The 17,223-nt window shown below is 42.1% G+C and overlaps 1 protein-coding gene across 4 annotated transcripts in view; it reads left to right on the top strand.

The window, feature by feature from the left end:
* Positions 1-9,345, top strand: part of LOC111955662 (POU domain, class 2, transcription factor 2-like) — a 78,923-nt gene extending 69,578 nt beyond the window's left edge. For all 4 annotated transcript variants that reach the window (XM_070436335.1, XM_023975907.2, XM_023975908.2 and 1 more), the window contains exons 11-15: positions 85-276; positions 753-801; positions 1,006-1,153; positions 1,723-1,796; positions 2,357-9,345. In XM_070436335.1, coding sequence (XP_070292436.1) covers positions 85-276; positions 753-801; positions 1,006-1,153; positions 1,723-1,796; positions 2,357-2,655 — 762 coding nt within the window. In that variant the 3' untranslated portion in view covers positions 2,656-9,345. The remainder of the gene's footprint in view (positions 1-84; positions 277-752; positions 802-1,005; positions 1,154-1,722; positions 1,797-2,356) is intronic.
* The last annotated feature ends 7,878 nt before the right edge of the window (positions 9,346-17,223 follow it).

The following is a 17,223-nucleotide window of genomic DNA, read 5'->3' as shown; positions in this document are numbered from 1 at the left end:
CAACATGTCAGCTTTATGCGATATAAAATGTTTGTGMCCTGTGACAACATGCTTGACCATGATTTTTGACTGTGTTCCCTCCAGAACCAGAAGCCTAACTCAGAGGAGATTCTCCTGATGGGCCAGCAGCTCAACATGGAGAAGGAGGTGATTCGGGTCTGGTTCTGCAACCGGCGCCAGAAAGAGAAGCGCATCAACCCTTGCAGTGCCACCCCTCCCCTGCCCAGCCAGTCCCCCTCCATGATGCACAAACCCCCCTGCTACAGCCCGCACATGGTATGACCCCGCACTCACCCCATCCCCACTCTCCCCACCATGCCTCTCATTGGCAGGCCTTTGGTCCATTGCCTCCCTGTTTCTAAGTTTGGAAACAAACTGTCTAGATACAAGTCAGGCATCATGAGAGGAATAGATCTTTGACTCTCTGGATCTATGGACTTGCCCCCCTCCCTCTGCATGACCCCATGTGTGACCCTGTGGCCTAACCCATCCTGCACTGCTCCACTCTCAGCACCGTGCAAATGGCTACACTGTTGTATGAGGTGCCAAATGTTACAGACCAACCCACACGTCATCACAGTTACACCATGAGAGCATGTTTCTTCTGTCTCTCTTCTCCTCACGGCCTATCCACCGCTCTTTCTTTCTTTCTTTCTTTCTTTCTTTCTTTCTTTCTTTCTTTCTTTCTTTCTTTCTTTCTTTCTTTCTTTCTTTCTTTCTTTCTTTCTTTCTTTCTGTTCCTCTCCCTCCAGGTGTCCAGTCACGGGCTGCACCAGGCTGCCACCAGCCTCAGCACAACAGGTGAGGAAATAGATTTTTGGATACATTTGTGTTTTTGTGAAGCTAGACAATAAGTGCCAGGGGTCTAAATTCCCTTTAGTGGACTAAGACATAGAGACGAGTGCAGATGCCCAGTACCATGGGCATTGGGAAAACCTAGCAATGTAACCAAATGTACTGTATACCATTCATATTACTACTGATGGTTTGCTCTTTCTTTCTCAGTGACCAGTCCATTACCCTTGGTGACCTGCCCTCTGACCCCCTGTGGCTCTGCAGCCACCAGCTCCACCCCCTCCTCTAGGACTCCGCCTCCACACAGCACAGCCAGCCCCGCTCCTCCCACCCTCAGTACCCACAGCCTGAACGCTGGGTGAGTGTCTTTTCTCTCTCTCTCTCTCTCTCTCTCTCTCTCTCTCTCTCTCTCTCAAACACACTTTGATATTCGCTGGGTTAGTGTCCCCTAATTATATAATTATACTTCTACTCTATCCTCTCTCTGTCCCTTGCACACTCAACGACTACTGCTCAATAGAACACTGACTCCTAACACTGAATCCTCAGCATCTGCTAAACTGTGTACGCAATAAAGTCAACTTTGAGACTGGATGAGGTGATATTTACTGACTCGCTGGGAATTTATGGTATGGGACTACATGGGGAATGTCATGTCACCCCACCTGTTTAGCAGCAAATCTCAAAGTTCTCACACATATGAAGAAACATGAATATTTGTCTGCAGGCACGGACGTGCTAGTCATCCCAGAGTTAGACCCAGGCCAATGCAMGAATTGAAAACATGTTGTGTATCCTTAATAGAAAAACATGAGGGTGTTTGATTAATGAGCTTTCACTTAACCCTCTTGGTCCTTTCTCTATCTCTGCATGTGTGAATGCGTGTGTATGTGCACATGGGGGAATATGGATCCATACATATTCCAGGAACACAATGATGGGAGTAAGCACAGGGATGAACCAGGCTCTCGTCAGCAGCAATCACCTGGCCACAATGCAAGGTGTGTTTGTCTGACAAAATCGGTGTGTATCCAGATTATGGACGGTATTCTGACTTCTGATAAGCACGCGCAACACTGCCTGGCGTAAATCATGACTTGGTGTCAATAGGATACAATTTTGAGTTAAGCGTGCAGATCTCAAGTCAGAAAAGAGGATGTCCCTCCATTTGCCATCATTTCAACATGCGATTTCAGATCACTTGAAATTGCATGTCTTCACGCCATCCCATTCCATCCATATCACCACCAAGTAGWTCATAGGAGTGTCSTGTGTGTCTGTGTGTCTGTGTGTATGTGCCAGGCGTTTTTCTGTAAGCTCTGACTGGCTAAGCTCTCCTTGCTCTACTCATACTACTTTCTCTCATTTGTTGCAATGTCTCACCTTCATCATCACCATCCTTCATCTCACCATGTCATCAGTTACAGTGTCACCCAAATCGATGCCGATGTATCTCTGGTAGGTGTATTCACTTATTCTTTCTCCTCTACCTTTCTCTTCCCCCACCAATCCTTCCACCTGCCTCTCTCACCCCATCCCCTGTAACTCTATCATGGTTCAGCTCTGGCTGCCAGTGGTGGGCAGCTGCCCATTTCCAGTCTTGAGGCCGGAGGTCAGATGATCCTGGGCGGGGCTGGGGTTCGCCCCTCCCTATTCCTCAACCGCCACACCCTCCTGCCTATGGCGTCCCACCAAGCCGGTGTGGGTTTGGTCGGCGGTCCCAGGGGAGCCTCTCCACCCCCCGGCGCCAGCGGCATGGACGTCGACTCCTGCTCCGCCTCTCCCTGCTCCAGCKCCGCCTCCTTCGGCTCGTTCAGCGAAGCCTCACCGCCGCCGCTTGGCGGGGCCATGGCCGAGTGACGACGACACAACCCAAAGGATCCAATCGGAAGGAGGAGGAGGAGTTTTAGTTGAGCTTTACAGAAACACCTCACCTTTCAACCAAAGCCATCTCTCTCTCCCTCCATTTGTCGCCTCCGCTCTCTCTCCCGGAGTCTTTCAAAGCCAAAAAAATAAGAGAGGAAGAAGAGAGCGAGGAAGAATGGAGAGGAGGAGAGAACAGGAGAACGGTGGAGATTTAAACCAAAAAAGATATATATCTATACAGTTGGAGAGGTGGCATTGTGGAACGCAGTGAATGCTAATGTACATTTACTCCTTTCTCTGGAAAAGAACAAATGAGCTGAAAAACCTGATGAAAAAGAGGGCAGGGATGAGAACTGAACTAAGACAGAGAGAGATGGGTGGCAAGGACAGGAAAAGAAGGAAAGAAAGAAATACTTTCAACAAGCTTCAGCAGATGGATGGAAAGAAAACCAAATAAAGAAAACCTACAGGGGAAAAACACACAAAGACAAAAATGACAAACATGCCAAAATCTCCAAAACCGAAATACCAAAAACTGAAACCAAAAAAACGGAGAGAAAAGCTTTACTTAAAAGACTTATGATTCTGATCTGTCCAGGATCAGCACATCAACCACACTTAACAAMGCCAAAAACATGTATCATTTCATCATAATATATTATTTTAAAGTTTTGTTTTCAACACTTTTTCAACACTTTTACAACYCTTATTTTTTGTATTTTATATGATTTGAGCTTTGGGTTATGTCATACCAAATGATTTGATATAGATATCTTAGTAGTGTCAGTCCTCCCACATATCTCTACCTACCTCTCTAGTGGCTCTACAGTTTCAACCTAGTTACAGTATTAAACTGTGTTGTGGATTTAGCAGTCACCTCAGACTAATAACAATTAGTAACTTTCCAACTTATTTTGTGGTTTATTTTCTTATTTCTGATTTTTGTAATGATCATCGTAATTATCATCATCATCATTAAGGTTATTATCTTCAATATTTGTTTAATATGATGAGATATTTTTATTTAACTAGGCTGGTCAGTTAAGAACAACATCTTATTTACAATGACGTCCTACCCCGACCAAACCCGGATGACGCTTGGCCAATTGCGRGCCGCCCTATGGGACTCCCAATAACGGCCAGRTGTGATACAGRCTGGATATTATTGCCTCCTTTGTTTCATAACTTATTTTATATAGTGGAGTCAAAAATTATTGACACCCTTGATAAAGATGAGCAATAATGACTCTATAAAATAAATTATTAAAATACTGGGCTACATTGTATGCAAAAAAAAAGGGAAATTATATTATGTTATACGAATAATTGCTCAGAGAAAGAGTTTCTGTTTAACTAGCAATACAACTTTTTTTTTTTTTAAAGATAGGGGTCAAAATGATTGGCACCCCTGTTTTCAATACTCCAGCATCCTCCCCTTGTGATGATAAGGACACTGAGCCTTTTTCTAAAATGTTTTATGATATTGGAGAACARGTTGGGAGGGATCTTTGACCATTTCTCCATACAGAATCTCTCCAGATCCTTGATATCCTTTGTCTGCGCTTATGGACTTCCATCTTCAATTCAAACCACAGGTTTTCAATGGTGTTCAAGTCTGGAGACTGAGATGGCCATAGCAAAATGTTGATGTGTGGTCAATTAACCATTTCTTTATGGATTTTGATTAGTGGTTGGGGTTATTGTCTTGCTGGAATAGTAACATCCATAACATCAATGATCCACCACCCTATTTTACCGTATGAGGAACRTTRTCACCACTGGTGTGCGTGGCCAAAGAGATCCATTTTCATGTTATCTGAACATAGAGCTCTTTGYCCAAGCACACCAGTGGTGGGTTTGGTGTTGAAAAACCGAAGCATATGCATAAAAGTACCTCATACCAATGGTAAAATATGGTGGTGGATCTTTGATGTTATGGGGCTATTTTGCTTCCACTGGTCCTGGGGCCCTTGTTTTAAGGTCAATGGCATCATGAACTTTACCCAGTACCAGGGCATTTTAACCGAAAACCCGGTTGCCTCTGTGGAACTGAGTGTGGAACTTCCAGCAAGACAATAACCCCAAGCACTAATCAAAATCCACATAGAAATGGTTAATTCACCACAAAATTAASATTTTGCAATGGCCATCTCAGTCTCCGGACTTGAATCCCATTGAAAACCTGTTGTTTGAAGGCTCAGTGTAGTTATCCTCGCAAGGGGAGGGTGCTAGAGTATTAAAAACAATAATTCTGAACAATAATTCAATAATTCTGACCACTAATTCTGACCACTTTTTTTAGATTTTCTTGTATTACTTGTTAAAAAAAAAATATTTCTCTGAGCAATTGTATTAGTGTAAAATAACATAATTTCTCCAGGTTAAAAAAAAACAAACAATTATCTCAGATTTTTATAATTTATTTTATACTGTTTTTTTTATACCTTTATCAAGGGTGCCAATAATGATGGACCTGACTGTATATGAACACCAAAATGTACTCTACTGCCTGTTGCTTCAAGCACATACACACACACACACCACACACACACACACACACACACACACACACACACACACACACACACACACACACACACACAACCACCAGACTACACTAAAATGTATCGAGATGTTGAACCAAAATAATCCTTTATGCCTTTCATTATAGTTGTTTGCCTGTTTTTAAAAAATACACTACCGTTCAAAAGTTTGGGGTCACTTAGAAATGTCCTTGTTTTTGAAAGAAAAGCACATTTTGGTCATTACAATAACATCAAATTGATCAGAAATACAGTGTAGACATTGTTAATGTTGTAAATTACTAATTGTAGCTGGAAACGGCTGATTTAAATGGAATATCTACATTAGGCGTACAGAGGCCCATTATAAGCAAACATCACTCCAGTGTTCCAATGGCACGTTGTGTTAGCTAATCCAAGTTTATCATTTTAAAAGGCTGATTGATCATTAGAAAACCCTTTTGCAATTATGTTAGCACTGCTGAAAACMGTTGTTTTGATTTAAGAAGCAATAAAACTGTCCTTCTTTAGACTAGTTGAGTATCTGGCGCATCGGCATTTGTGGGTTCGATTARAGACTCAAAATGGCCAGAAACAAAGCACTTTCTTCTGAAACTCACCAGTCTATTTTTGTTCTGAGAAATGAAGGCTATTCCATGCGAGAAATTGCCAAGAAACTGAAGATTTAGTACAACGCTGTATACTACTGTGTACTACTATTTCTGATCAATTTGATGTTAATTTAATGGATAAATAATTCGCTTTTCTTTCAAAAACAAGGACATTTCTAAGTGACCTCAAACTTTTGAATGGTAGTGTATATAATTTCCATATAATTCCACCAACTTCATATCATTCACTTCCAGTCAGTCACTCTTGGATACCAAAGCATTGTTTCTCCCAGCCGGAAGAGCCGGGAAACAAGTGTTCAGACAGAAACATCAGCAGTGTCAAAAACCAAACACCCAATAACAGGACGACTCCACACCAAAAAAAAGTGACAGCGTCCCTCCCAACCCCCTGCCCTCCATCCCTTCTGTCCCTCTCCTTTGCCTCGAAAGATGGGGTGAAAGGGCCAAAAAAAGAAGACAAGAAAACAAAAAGACTACACAGAGAAGTCAAAGGCAAAAACAGGATCTGTTGGAAAKTGCAGGGGAAAACCGAGGAGAAAGCTGGAACGGAGGACCCAAACCAAAAAAATAACCTAACCAAAACCTCCGTATGAGCAACTAAACTGAACAGATAAGAAACCAAAAACCAAATACAACACGTTGTAGACAAAGAGGAGGAAGAGGAGGAGGAAGAGAGAGGGAGGGGTCAAGCCCTGTCTGTATGTCACAGTCGGAGACAGAGGCCTTCCCTCTCACTCTCTCCTCCCTCCTCCATTTGTGACCTCCTTTGTTCACCATTTTCCTGGACGGAATAGCTAATGACCTCGCTGAACTGAATTTAAAAATATATATTTTTTGCTTTTCATGGTCTGTCTGTKGATTGCTGTATGACTTTGTCTCATTGCTTTCTACTTGACGGGGTGATTTATTGCCTATTTTCATATCTTGTCTGGGTTCTTTTTRTTGTTGTGCTTTTTTCATTAGGTGGTTGGAAATAATACTGTGAAAATGTAGCTTCCAAATTTTTCTTTGGTCAAGAATGTCGTGAAAAAGCCAAAACTGAATACCAAAAGCGAAACMTTTTGACACACAGACATACCAAATACCAACCAAACCAATGCACAATTGTCAGAGAGGAACAGTTGGATAACTGTGTTTTTTGCTAGGTTTTCTGGATAGATATATAGAAAGACTGGTAGAGCAAGAAAGGTACTGTGCGAGCGTGTGCATTCAGGCATGCTTCCATACATGATTGAGCGTATACCTGTGTGTGAGATATGGATGGTGTGWATGTGACAGGAGAGGAAAAGTGAGATCGAATGAGTGTGTGGAAAGAGTTATTCTCTTGCATATTAACCAACCCATAAAGATTCAGTACACACTGTTCTGTCTAGTGTACCACAGAATAGTGTTTGATAAAGGCATGGAACTTCACACGTGAAATGAGGCATACTTYGGCACATATAGGCAGATATTAAAGGCAACCAATGATAATATTGTGGGGAGGGGCGGGCGGAAATCAACTGAAAACCAGTTGACAGACACTTTTAGAGGGGATTTATCTGTTAGTGCTTCAATAGATTTTGTAGGAAAAAATATATATGTTCTACTGCTTATTTATTGCTAATGTATAAAAGGCTGTGAAATGATCCTTTATACAAATGTTGATGATAATAATGACTTGATTTTAGACCAAAAGCTTTAAACTATCTCTCTGGGGATCTTTGTTTGAAGATGTGTATTTATTCATGTTCGGGGGAGGATACATTTCGTTGCAAATGATTTGTACGTTATGAACTCTCACCTGTTTATTTATTGATTCATTCATTTATGTAATTTATTTGTTATATTTCTGGATTGGGACCTTTGAGGTTCTATTTTGGAGAGAGGTGATCTTGAGATTAAGACAAGAAGACAAAATGCTTTAAAACACAAAGAAAAAGGCAGAGCTTTAAAACYAAAACTGAAACCAAATGTAAAGACTGTGGGTGTCATCTCAGAGCCCATGTCAACTGATTAAAGCCCTAACCTAACGGAGAGTAAGAGAGGGAGAGGGAGAGAGAGAGACTATCAAACTGATCCATGAAATGGGTACATTTTAGAGTTATAGTGGCCCCTGAAATTTCTCCTTTTGCTTTTCTGCTTACACCTGTGAGTGCCAATAGGAGTTCAGACACGTCTAGATGCCTCTAGATGTTCACACTTTCTCTCTCTCTCTCTCTCTCTCTCTGTCTCTCTCGCTGTCTGGTCCCGTCTTTCATTTCAAGGTGAGGGCGACGTCATATATACCTCATATTCTTTGATGAAAAACCAAATAGACAGAAGCTTTAATAAGACATGTGACCATGGTCGTCTTGGCTCAGGAGAGGGGTACAAGAACTGGCCTGGCTATTGAGTTTGATGAACAAGCCTTTAGAACACTTTTTTTTTTTAACAGTTCAAAAAAACAACCGTTTGTAAGCAGTTTCCTCTGTTTTATAGGTCACTCCTCAGAAGTAGATGCACCACTRCTCTCTCCTTCAGTGGGTCTTTGATTTCTGTTGACAATGCTGTGAGGGTATTGGAGGTGTTTATGGCAATGTTTCTTCTGAGAAGGTGTGTGTGGGATATTAACATGATGCTAATACTGTACAGTATGTGTGCCTGTGTAGGGCTCTCCTGTGGTGGACTGAGAATGATACCAAAGTCAAACCACACAGTGAGACCACACACACACAAAACACACACACACACACACAGTTAATCCATGTGTATATAAACATTCAGGAGTCTTCATAAAGACTGTAAATGCTACATAATGGTGTTTATTACCCTTCATTGATATCAAAAGACATACTACTGTCTTCAAGAGCACTTAATGCTATGAAGCAATGCGCCTTGAATTGTGACCATTTTATACTGTAGTTATAAGTGGCTATGAATGTTTGTTTTATGTGCTTATTAAGAATATCCTCAATTTATAGGTCTCCATGAACTAAGATATTTCTTTGGCCTTGAGAACATAAATATGTCTGAACGTCACATCAAATCAAATTGGATATAGTAAAAGAGAGAACAAACAGTCAATTTGGCCCTTATTCTTTGTTTATTTTTTAAACATATTTTTTTCTACAATACAGCTTAAATCCAAAGGTAATTTCATTAGTACGGCAAAGAAAGATTTTACTAATGAAAACCTCAATAGTGAAAACCAAAGAACTCCACCAACCTTTTTTATTTTACACATAAAAAATTGCCATTTTTCTTTTTGATGGTAAAAACTCAAAAAGTTCTCTTTAATACAATGTTTGATGATGATGATAACTATGATGATGCTGATGATAACTAAAACACTGCTCTCTAACTTTGTATCTGTTATGACCCATTTCATTTCTGTTTGTGAGTAACCTGCTTTTACCTCAAGTCTCTCTCTGAGTTAGTAACCCGTTTTTTGATTTTGTTCCCAACTGTTAACCTGTCCCTTACTCATCGCTATGGGTGTGCCTGTTGTTTGGGGGGAGGGGGACAAATGAAACAGTAAGTGTTAGGAATAAAGTGCGAATTTAGACCAATCTGTCCATGTCTTTTATTTATTTTCCCTCTTGGTGTTATCAAATAGGTACTCATTCTATCAAAAACAGTTATTGAATGTCTAGCATATGACTAAAGAGATACTTTTGCGGTGCCAGTATGTAGATTTAAAGTAGTATTTTGAACTCAATTTGAAGCTGAGTTCAATCATAGTTCAKAGTTAACATTGTTTTATTGACAAAAAGGGATCCAAATGGGTATTTCTGCATCAGGAGAAGAATAAAGTATATTGTCTTCTCCCTGAAACCCTATTACCGGTTTTGGTCAAGAAAGCCCTAAGTCGGTGAACTCATGAATAACTGTGTCTATATGCAAAATAGAGTCCTTGATAAGAGTAGGTACACAAAGAAAAGTAGGTTAGAGGTCCAATGTCTCTAGACTAGATACACTACATGACCAAAAGTATGTGGACACCTGCTCGTCGAACATCTCATTACAAAATTATGGMCATTAATATGGAGTTTGTCCCCCCTTTGCTGCGATAATACCCTCCACTCTTCTGGGAAGGCTTTCCACTAGTTGTTGGAACATTGCTGCAGGCACTTGCTTCCATTCAGCCACATGAGCATTAGTGAGGTCGGGCACTGATGTTGGGCAATTACGCCTGGCTCACAGTCTGCGTTTCTATTCATCCCAAAGGTGTTCGATGGGGTGCAGCCCAGTCAAGTTCTTCCACACCAATCTCGACAAACCATTTCTGTATGGACCTTGCTTTGTGAACGGGGGCATTGTCATGCTGAAACAGGAAAGGGCCTTCCCCAAACTGTTGCCACAAAGTTGGAAGCACAGTATCGTCTAGAATGTCATTGTACATTATGCTGTAGCGTTAAGATTTCCTAAGGGGCCTAGCACCGAACCATGGAAAACAGCCTCAGACCATTATTTCTCCTCCACCAAACTTTACAATTAGCACTATGCCTTGGGGCAGGAAGTGTTCTCTTGGTTATCCGCCAAACCCAGATTCATCCATCAGACTGCCAAATGGTGATGTGTGATTCGTCACGCCAGAGAAAGTGTTTCCACTGCTCCAGATTCCAATGGCGGCGAGCTTTACACCACTCCAGCTGATGCTTGGCATTGCGCATGTTGATCATAGGCATGTGTGTGGCTGCTCGGCCATGAAGCTCCCGATAAAGCTCCAGACGAACAGTTATCGTGCTGACGTTGCTTCCAGAGGCAGTGTGGAACTCTGTAGTGAGTTGCGCGCTTCAGCACTCGGCAGTCCCGTTCTGTGTGCTTGTGTGGCCTACCACTTCGCGGCTGAGCCGTTGTTGCTCCTAGACGTTTCCACTTCACAATAACAGTACTTACAATTGACTGGGGCAGCTCTAGTAGGGCAGGAATTTGAAGAACTGACTTGTTGTAAAGGTGGCTTCCTATGACGGTGCCACGTTGAAAGTCACTGAGCTCTTCAGTAAGGCCATTCTACTGACAATGTTTGTCTATGGAGATTGCATGGCAGTGTGCTCGATTTTCTACACCTGTCAGCAACAGGTGTGGCTGAAATAGCCGAATCCACTAATTTGAGGGGGTGTCCACATACTTTGTATATATATATATATTTGTAAGTGCCGTTTAAGATGAGGGAGGATGATTTTTCTTTCATGAACATGGCCTTATTTCTATTACATTGGATGACTGTCATTCATATTGCATTCACTTAGTTCAATGTAACATGGATTGGTTTAGGCTACTACAGGATACTCAAATTTTCCCTATACCCATCATGAGGTTGCTACAAACTAGCCTATGAATGAACGTTTACAATGTAGGTGCACACAGGTCGAGAGACAAATTTGAGGTGACAGACAGTGACACATGGACTGATGGGTGACATTCAATACCACCTTGCCTGCATCTAGTTGATCTATGGTGTAATCATTGGTCCAACAGTTGTAAACAAGAATTTCTATTGGGCAAATTCAGGTATGTTTATTCTCATTTTGTTCCGTTTAGGATTTTTTTTTCAACAGAATCAGTGGAATAAATACATACCTGATCACGCGTAAACACAGTTCACTTTCATAGTAGTCAAGTTGTATGTCTTCTCGCATCTATGCTCTCTCACCTCTTCCCATCACTTGTGGACTTCAATGCACTTCACATCAGCTGTATGTGACCAGGCGAAAAAAAACTTTCCAAGCCAAACCGCTACACAGCCTACATCATTGTCACCATATTTTCTAAAGTAACATCATAGTCAGCATAACTAATATAATGAATGCGTTAGTAAACCCGCTACAAACATGCAGTAATGTTACAGTGTACAGTCAGTAAGCAGTTACACCGGCAGGCCCAGGTGGCAATAAATGAGTAAAACCAAAAGCTTACCTTGAGTTCCAGTGTTGTGTTGGATAGTCATAGCCAGCTAGCTAACATAGCATCCCTCTGTAGGCTGAACCAGCTAGCTGCATTTTCTAGCTAAGTAAGTGAAACTGAAAGTGAGAAGAAAAAAAAGGACACTCTCTCACTCTCTATTTRTRAAAACTCTTCAACTATTGTCTTTCTCTCTCTTTGAGTCAACTACTTACCACATTTTATGCACTGCAGTGCTAGCTAGCGGTAGCTTATGCTTTCAGTACTAGATTAGTTATCTGATCCTTTGATTGGGTGGACAACATGTTAGTTCATGCTGCAAGAGCTCTGATAGYTTGGAGGACATCCTTTGGAAGTTGTCATTTATTACTGTGTAAGTCTATGGAAGGGGGTGAGAACCATGAGCCTCCTAGGTTTTGTATTGAAGTCAATGTACCCAGAGGAGGATGGAAGCTAGCTGTCCTCCGGCTACACCATGGTGCTACCCTACAGAGTGCTGCTGAGGATCCTGTAGATCTTCATTGCAAAACAGTGTGTTTAAATACATGTTTTGGTTATTATATTTAGTATAGTTTTATCTAAAAAGGATAACTTTTTTAATGTTTTAAAACATTTATTTTTATGAAATTCACTGAGAAGGATGGTCCTCCCCTTCCACCTCTGAGTAGCCTCCACGTATGTATATATACTTTTAACCTCTTTCCACTGTTCAGTCATGACCGCTATTGTTACTTTATTTTGAAATAGGTGTAAGTTATTCAGGTATAATGTTATAATATCACCATGATGAACCCAAACTCAGCTATAGTATGCTATACCTACACTGTGGTTTAGAGTTTGGTCAGACTTTGTGCAGTCTTTCTAGTGAATGAGTGGGTGGCATAGTGTTTTTCAGTTTTAATCGAGGATATCGTGGATCGTCTGGGATTGATATACAATACTCATCCTACATGATGGATACATTCATTAATTGAGATTAGACTGTTGCTGCTTCCCAGAACCATGGAAGAAGCCTTACGGCTCACACATGACATGAATTGGAAAATATCATCCTTCTTTTCAGTATAAGACAATAACAGGGGTAGAGCCCACAGTGGGAGATTACCAAGTAACCAAAACCAAACCGGCTTGCGTCATCTTAATCGAGTGACAAATCTCACTTTAAATCATCCTTTCACAAGACTGCGTAGTGTCTGTCTGAGAGTTACTGCGGGTAACAAACTCCTGATGCTTTCGGTCTGGTGTGGTGAATGGTAACAAACTCCTGATGCTTTCGGTCTGGTGTGGTGAATGGTAACAAACTCCTGATGCTTTTGGTCTGGTGTGGTGGATCTGGGTGGCCTAGTAGTGTAGGAGGGAGGGAGGGAGGGAGGGNAGTAGTGTAGGAGGGAGGGAGGGAGGGAGGGGGGGAGGGAGGGAGGGAGGGAGAACCGACGAAGGATCTTTCCAGTCAGTCCCAGTCCTTCTTCCTCTCTTCTGGGAAGTCTTGTTTATCCTACATGTGTTAACCGAGGAATCCATCAAGGGCTAGTAACGAATGGAGAGCCTGCAGGGCTGTTGCAGAGGGCGTCTGTGTGTGTCGGGCATTCACACACACGTTCCACTGCCTAGTGAGGTGAGAAAGCCCCCCCCCCCCGTAATACACAGTTGAGGCTATTGGCTATTTCTCTCCTAATGTTTATTGCCAGTGTGTCTCAAATTCACCAACAGACACCACATAGACTGGTGTGGGCTTAGTGAAATGCKACATTCATGCCCACACTGGCCCATTTAAATGTATAATGGAGCGTGGCATGGCCCAATGCATTCTATGTTGTTATTGGCAATTGCTATGACGTCTGATCCATTGGGCTACTAATAAGAGCCACCACTAGATGGACACCTACACAAGAATGATAAAACATGCTTTGAGAAGGCCTGGCTGAGCTACGTGTAGGAACAGCCAATCATGGCACCCATGTACTGCTGCCGATTTAACATATACAAAAGTGTTTTTCATGTATGATTTTGAAGGGGACCTAATTCAAAAGATACCCTTGCTGAGTCTTTTATTCAGAACGGAGTATAAAACTTTTCCTTGAAAATCAGAGCAGGGCCTTCAGAATGACAAAGAAAACAAATGTACTGGAAGTTGAGTACTTTGCATTCCTGATTTGAGAATAACTGGTAGCGTCAACCTGTACAGACGCGTCATGCAGGTTTAAGCTCATTTGAATACATATTTGAATTAGAGGTAAACACAAGTAGTTGTGCAGGTAACATTGTGTACTGAGGAGGAACAATGAACTTCTTTAAATGTTATGCCTAAACGTGCAAATTTGTACGGTTTGGTTCGATTCTGACGTGAATAGGAAAGGGCCCGTTTACTTTTTCCTGTTTGAAAGATATCCTGCAGCTGCATGATAAATGCCATATACAGGTAAGTGTATTCCGGTGGGAACTAACAGAGAATTTCCACTGTGTTAATGGATGAATCACACGTTTATGTGTAGGAAGTTTCATTGTGATAATGAATGAATCACATGCAGAYGACCTGTATTGACCTGTAGTCTACTTAATTTCTGCCTGTCACAATAACTATCACAACAAATAGCACTGTAATCATTTACACAGTTGAGTGAGTTAGTTACAGAGAAGACTTCCTCTCTAACATGACCTGACCAGAATAAAATAAGACTACACTTCTGGGAAAAGCTCAGGGCCCTAGTATAAACTACGCCCATAACTATCCTCCTGATTCTTTCCTGATCAGGATGATCACCTTTGGGCCCAAGGGTGAGCTGCTGTATGTCTTTTGACGACTGCCACCCTCTCCATGTGTCATCTCTTGTAGACATGCGTAGTCCCGGATGACGCAACTGTCTGTCTGCTCAATGTGCGACCACACATGYTTGAGGTTGGCGCTCGCCTCTGGACCGCCGGCTGGCTGGTTCTCCGCTCAGCAGTCCTGGCACCCTGTGCCAACCGCCATGCTTATTTTCCTTATGTGCCCAAAGGGAGCCATCGCATGTAGACTCCACCCTAGCCCGAAAAACGACAAAACCTCCCAGAGCTGCAATTTAAGGTTGAGGCAGAAGTTTCTGTTCCCCAGTCCAGGTTTTTCATCCTATGTAAATAGTGGGTGTGTTGAAATTCAGTCTGATTTCAGACCTAGTTTACAGAAAGCAAGAGATGGCAGGCTTAAAGACAGACGACGATAGAGTAAGGGTAGAGAGAGAGGGTAGAGAAAGAGCGAGGGCCGAGAGAGAGAGAGAGAGAGAGAGAAGTGGGAAGTGTGCATGTTGCCAATCGGAATAGGAAGGGGAAGTTCCTCGGTGAGATACAGGAGACCCTGTCCTCACATACACACTGAACTCAATATAGACTGACATCGTTCCATGCATACTTCTGATTTCTGCCTCTCTCACTCTCCCTCCCCCTTTCTCCAGCCCTCTCACACTGTCATATACACACACACACACTTTCCCGTAACTTCTTTCCCCCATACTCCCCTCCTATTACTCCCGTTAACCTCCCCTCCTCTTGCTTTTCTCCCTCTCTCTCTCTCTCTCTCTCTCTCTACTTCTGTACATTATAGATTTGGCGCACAGCCGAAAAAATAGGTCAACTATCTCTCTCACATTCCTCTCCGCAGTTTCTCTACCTCAAGGATTCAGTGTGGCCTCTCTCTCGCTCTCTCTTTGAGGTTCCACAATACTTTATTTAAACTTCATTGGGAGGTTACGTGTTTGAGTTATTCTATATGTGTGCCGCTTTAGAAATGCTCACTATAGCCAAACAATTTGAATAGAAATTGTAATTATACGCATAGAGCAGCTTCACAGAGACGTGTTTGTTTGCAACGTGCAGATATCGTGCATTTTAGAATTTCTAAAATGTAATGCTTYGCTAGAAATTCATTTGTGAAACTATCCGATTTCCTCCAATGAACTTCCAACAGTCTAATAACGGGATCATTTGAGGGTCTTTCTTGCCCCTCTGTCTTTGTATTCTCCTTCTAGAATCTAGACCTTTGTTTGTCTTTTCATAAACCCCTCTCTCCCCCTCCTGAACCGTCCCCTTTATAACCTCCCTTGCCTCTTCCGCCCCCGGCTCTTATCTTCCATGGCCTCATCATCCCCTCTTCCATTTCGGTCCCCTCTTTCCCCAGGGCAAGAGCGTAGTAATCCCATTACACATGTGTGAAAACCAGCTGGGAGAAAGAGGGAAGGAGCGGGAAGAGAGGAGAAAATGAACGGTGTGTGTGTCTATATAGTARGGGTGTCTATGTCTRCACTTTCCCCYGTCTAAAGTATGTAATCTAATGTTGGAAGTATTTCAGTGCTGGTAAGAGGCGACAGGGCACAGGCAGGCACAGTAGATGTTAGCTCGGGGAGGGTTTGTAAGGTGAGGARGCCAGACAGCAGAGACAGACCCAATGTGTTTCCTGAAGAGTTCAAGCGCCAAGAAAATAAACAAGCCTTTTGATCACAAAGGCCCCATTCACTCCGTCTCCCTCTCTCTCTGCGCCTCCCCCTCCCCCCTCCGTTCTAGGCCTTCCACTTACCCTTGCTACTCTCGCCATTAAATCTCCACTTTCCCTCTCTCCCCCTGACCCTTCTCTTTCTTAATCCCCTTTCCTCCTTTAAAACCCTTCCTCCCTCTCTTCCCTCCATCTCACCCCTCTTTTCCTAAGGAGCTGTGCCTCAGCTGTGTGTCTGTCACTTGTATGWCTTGAGGGCCTCAGTTCATATTGTCTTTGGGCTTTGAAAAAGCCTTGAAGATATGTGGGCCCCTATCAGCTCGTGGGGGAAGGAGAGCGGTAGAGTGTTGAGGAGACTGTGACACTGAAAATATCTTCATCGTCATAACATCATTGACACTCAAATGGTAGTGAGTGACAAATGCCATCCTCACTTAACTCTCCTTCATCCCCTACTCAATGGCTCTTTAGTGTGTGCCTATTTGTTTTTTAAATGAATGCAGATGTGTTGGTGTGAATTGGTCTCTCCCCATATCAGTGTCGGCACTTGTGTGTTCTGTTGTTCATTGTGATTCCCTCAGCACCACTTAGGAAAGGAAAAAAGATTACCTCATTACAATACTGTGGTTTAAAATAATACATTTGATGTAACCTCTGGTCAGATTATAAAACCTTAGCTAATCATCAGGTTGCTTACCCTATATTTCAAATCTCACAATATGATTAGACTAACATTGATTAAGCGTTATTAACTATTTTGTTGTGTTACAGCCCTGAATTTAAAATGGGTTAAAAAAATATGTGTCACTTGCGTCGAGTACAACAGGTGTAGTAGACCTTACAGTGAAATGCTTACTTACAAGCCCTTAACCAACAATGCAGTTTTAAGAAAAATAAGTGTTTACTAAAGTATTTACTAAAATGGTGACTTTAAAACAGTTACATAGTTTAATGGCTGTGATAGGAGAAAACTGAGGATGGATCAACAACATTGTCAATTCTAGGTCCTCCACAATACTAACCTAAATGAAAGAGTGAAAATAATAAAAAATATTCCAAAACATGCATCCTGTTTGCAAAA

The sequence above is a fragment of the Salvelinus sp. IW2-2015 genome, linkage group LG31 (genome assembly GCF_002910315.2).
Source record: "Salvelinus sp. IW2-2015 linkage group LG31, ASM291031v2, whole genome shotgun sequence".
Lineage (NCBI taxonomy): Eukaryota > Metazoa > Chordata > Actinopteri > Salmoniformes > Salmonidae > Salvelinus > Salvelinus sp. IW2-2015.
This window is presented reverse-complemented; position numbering and strand designations above follow the sequence as displayed.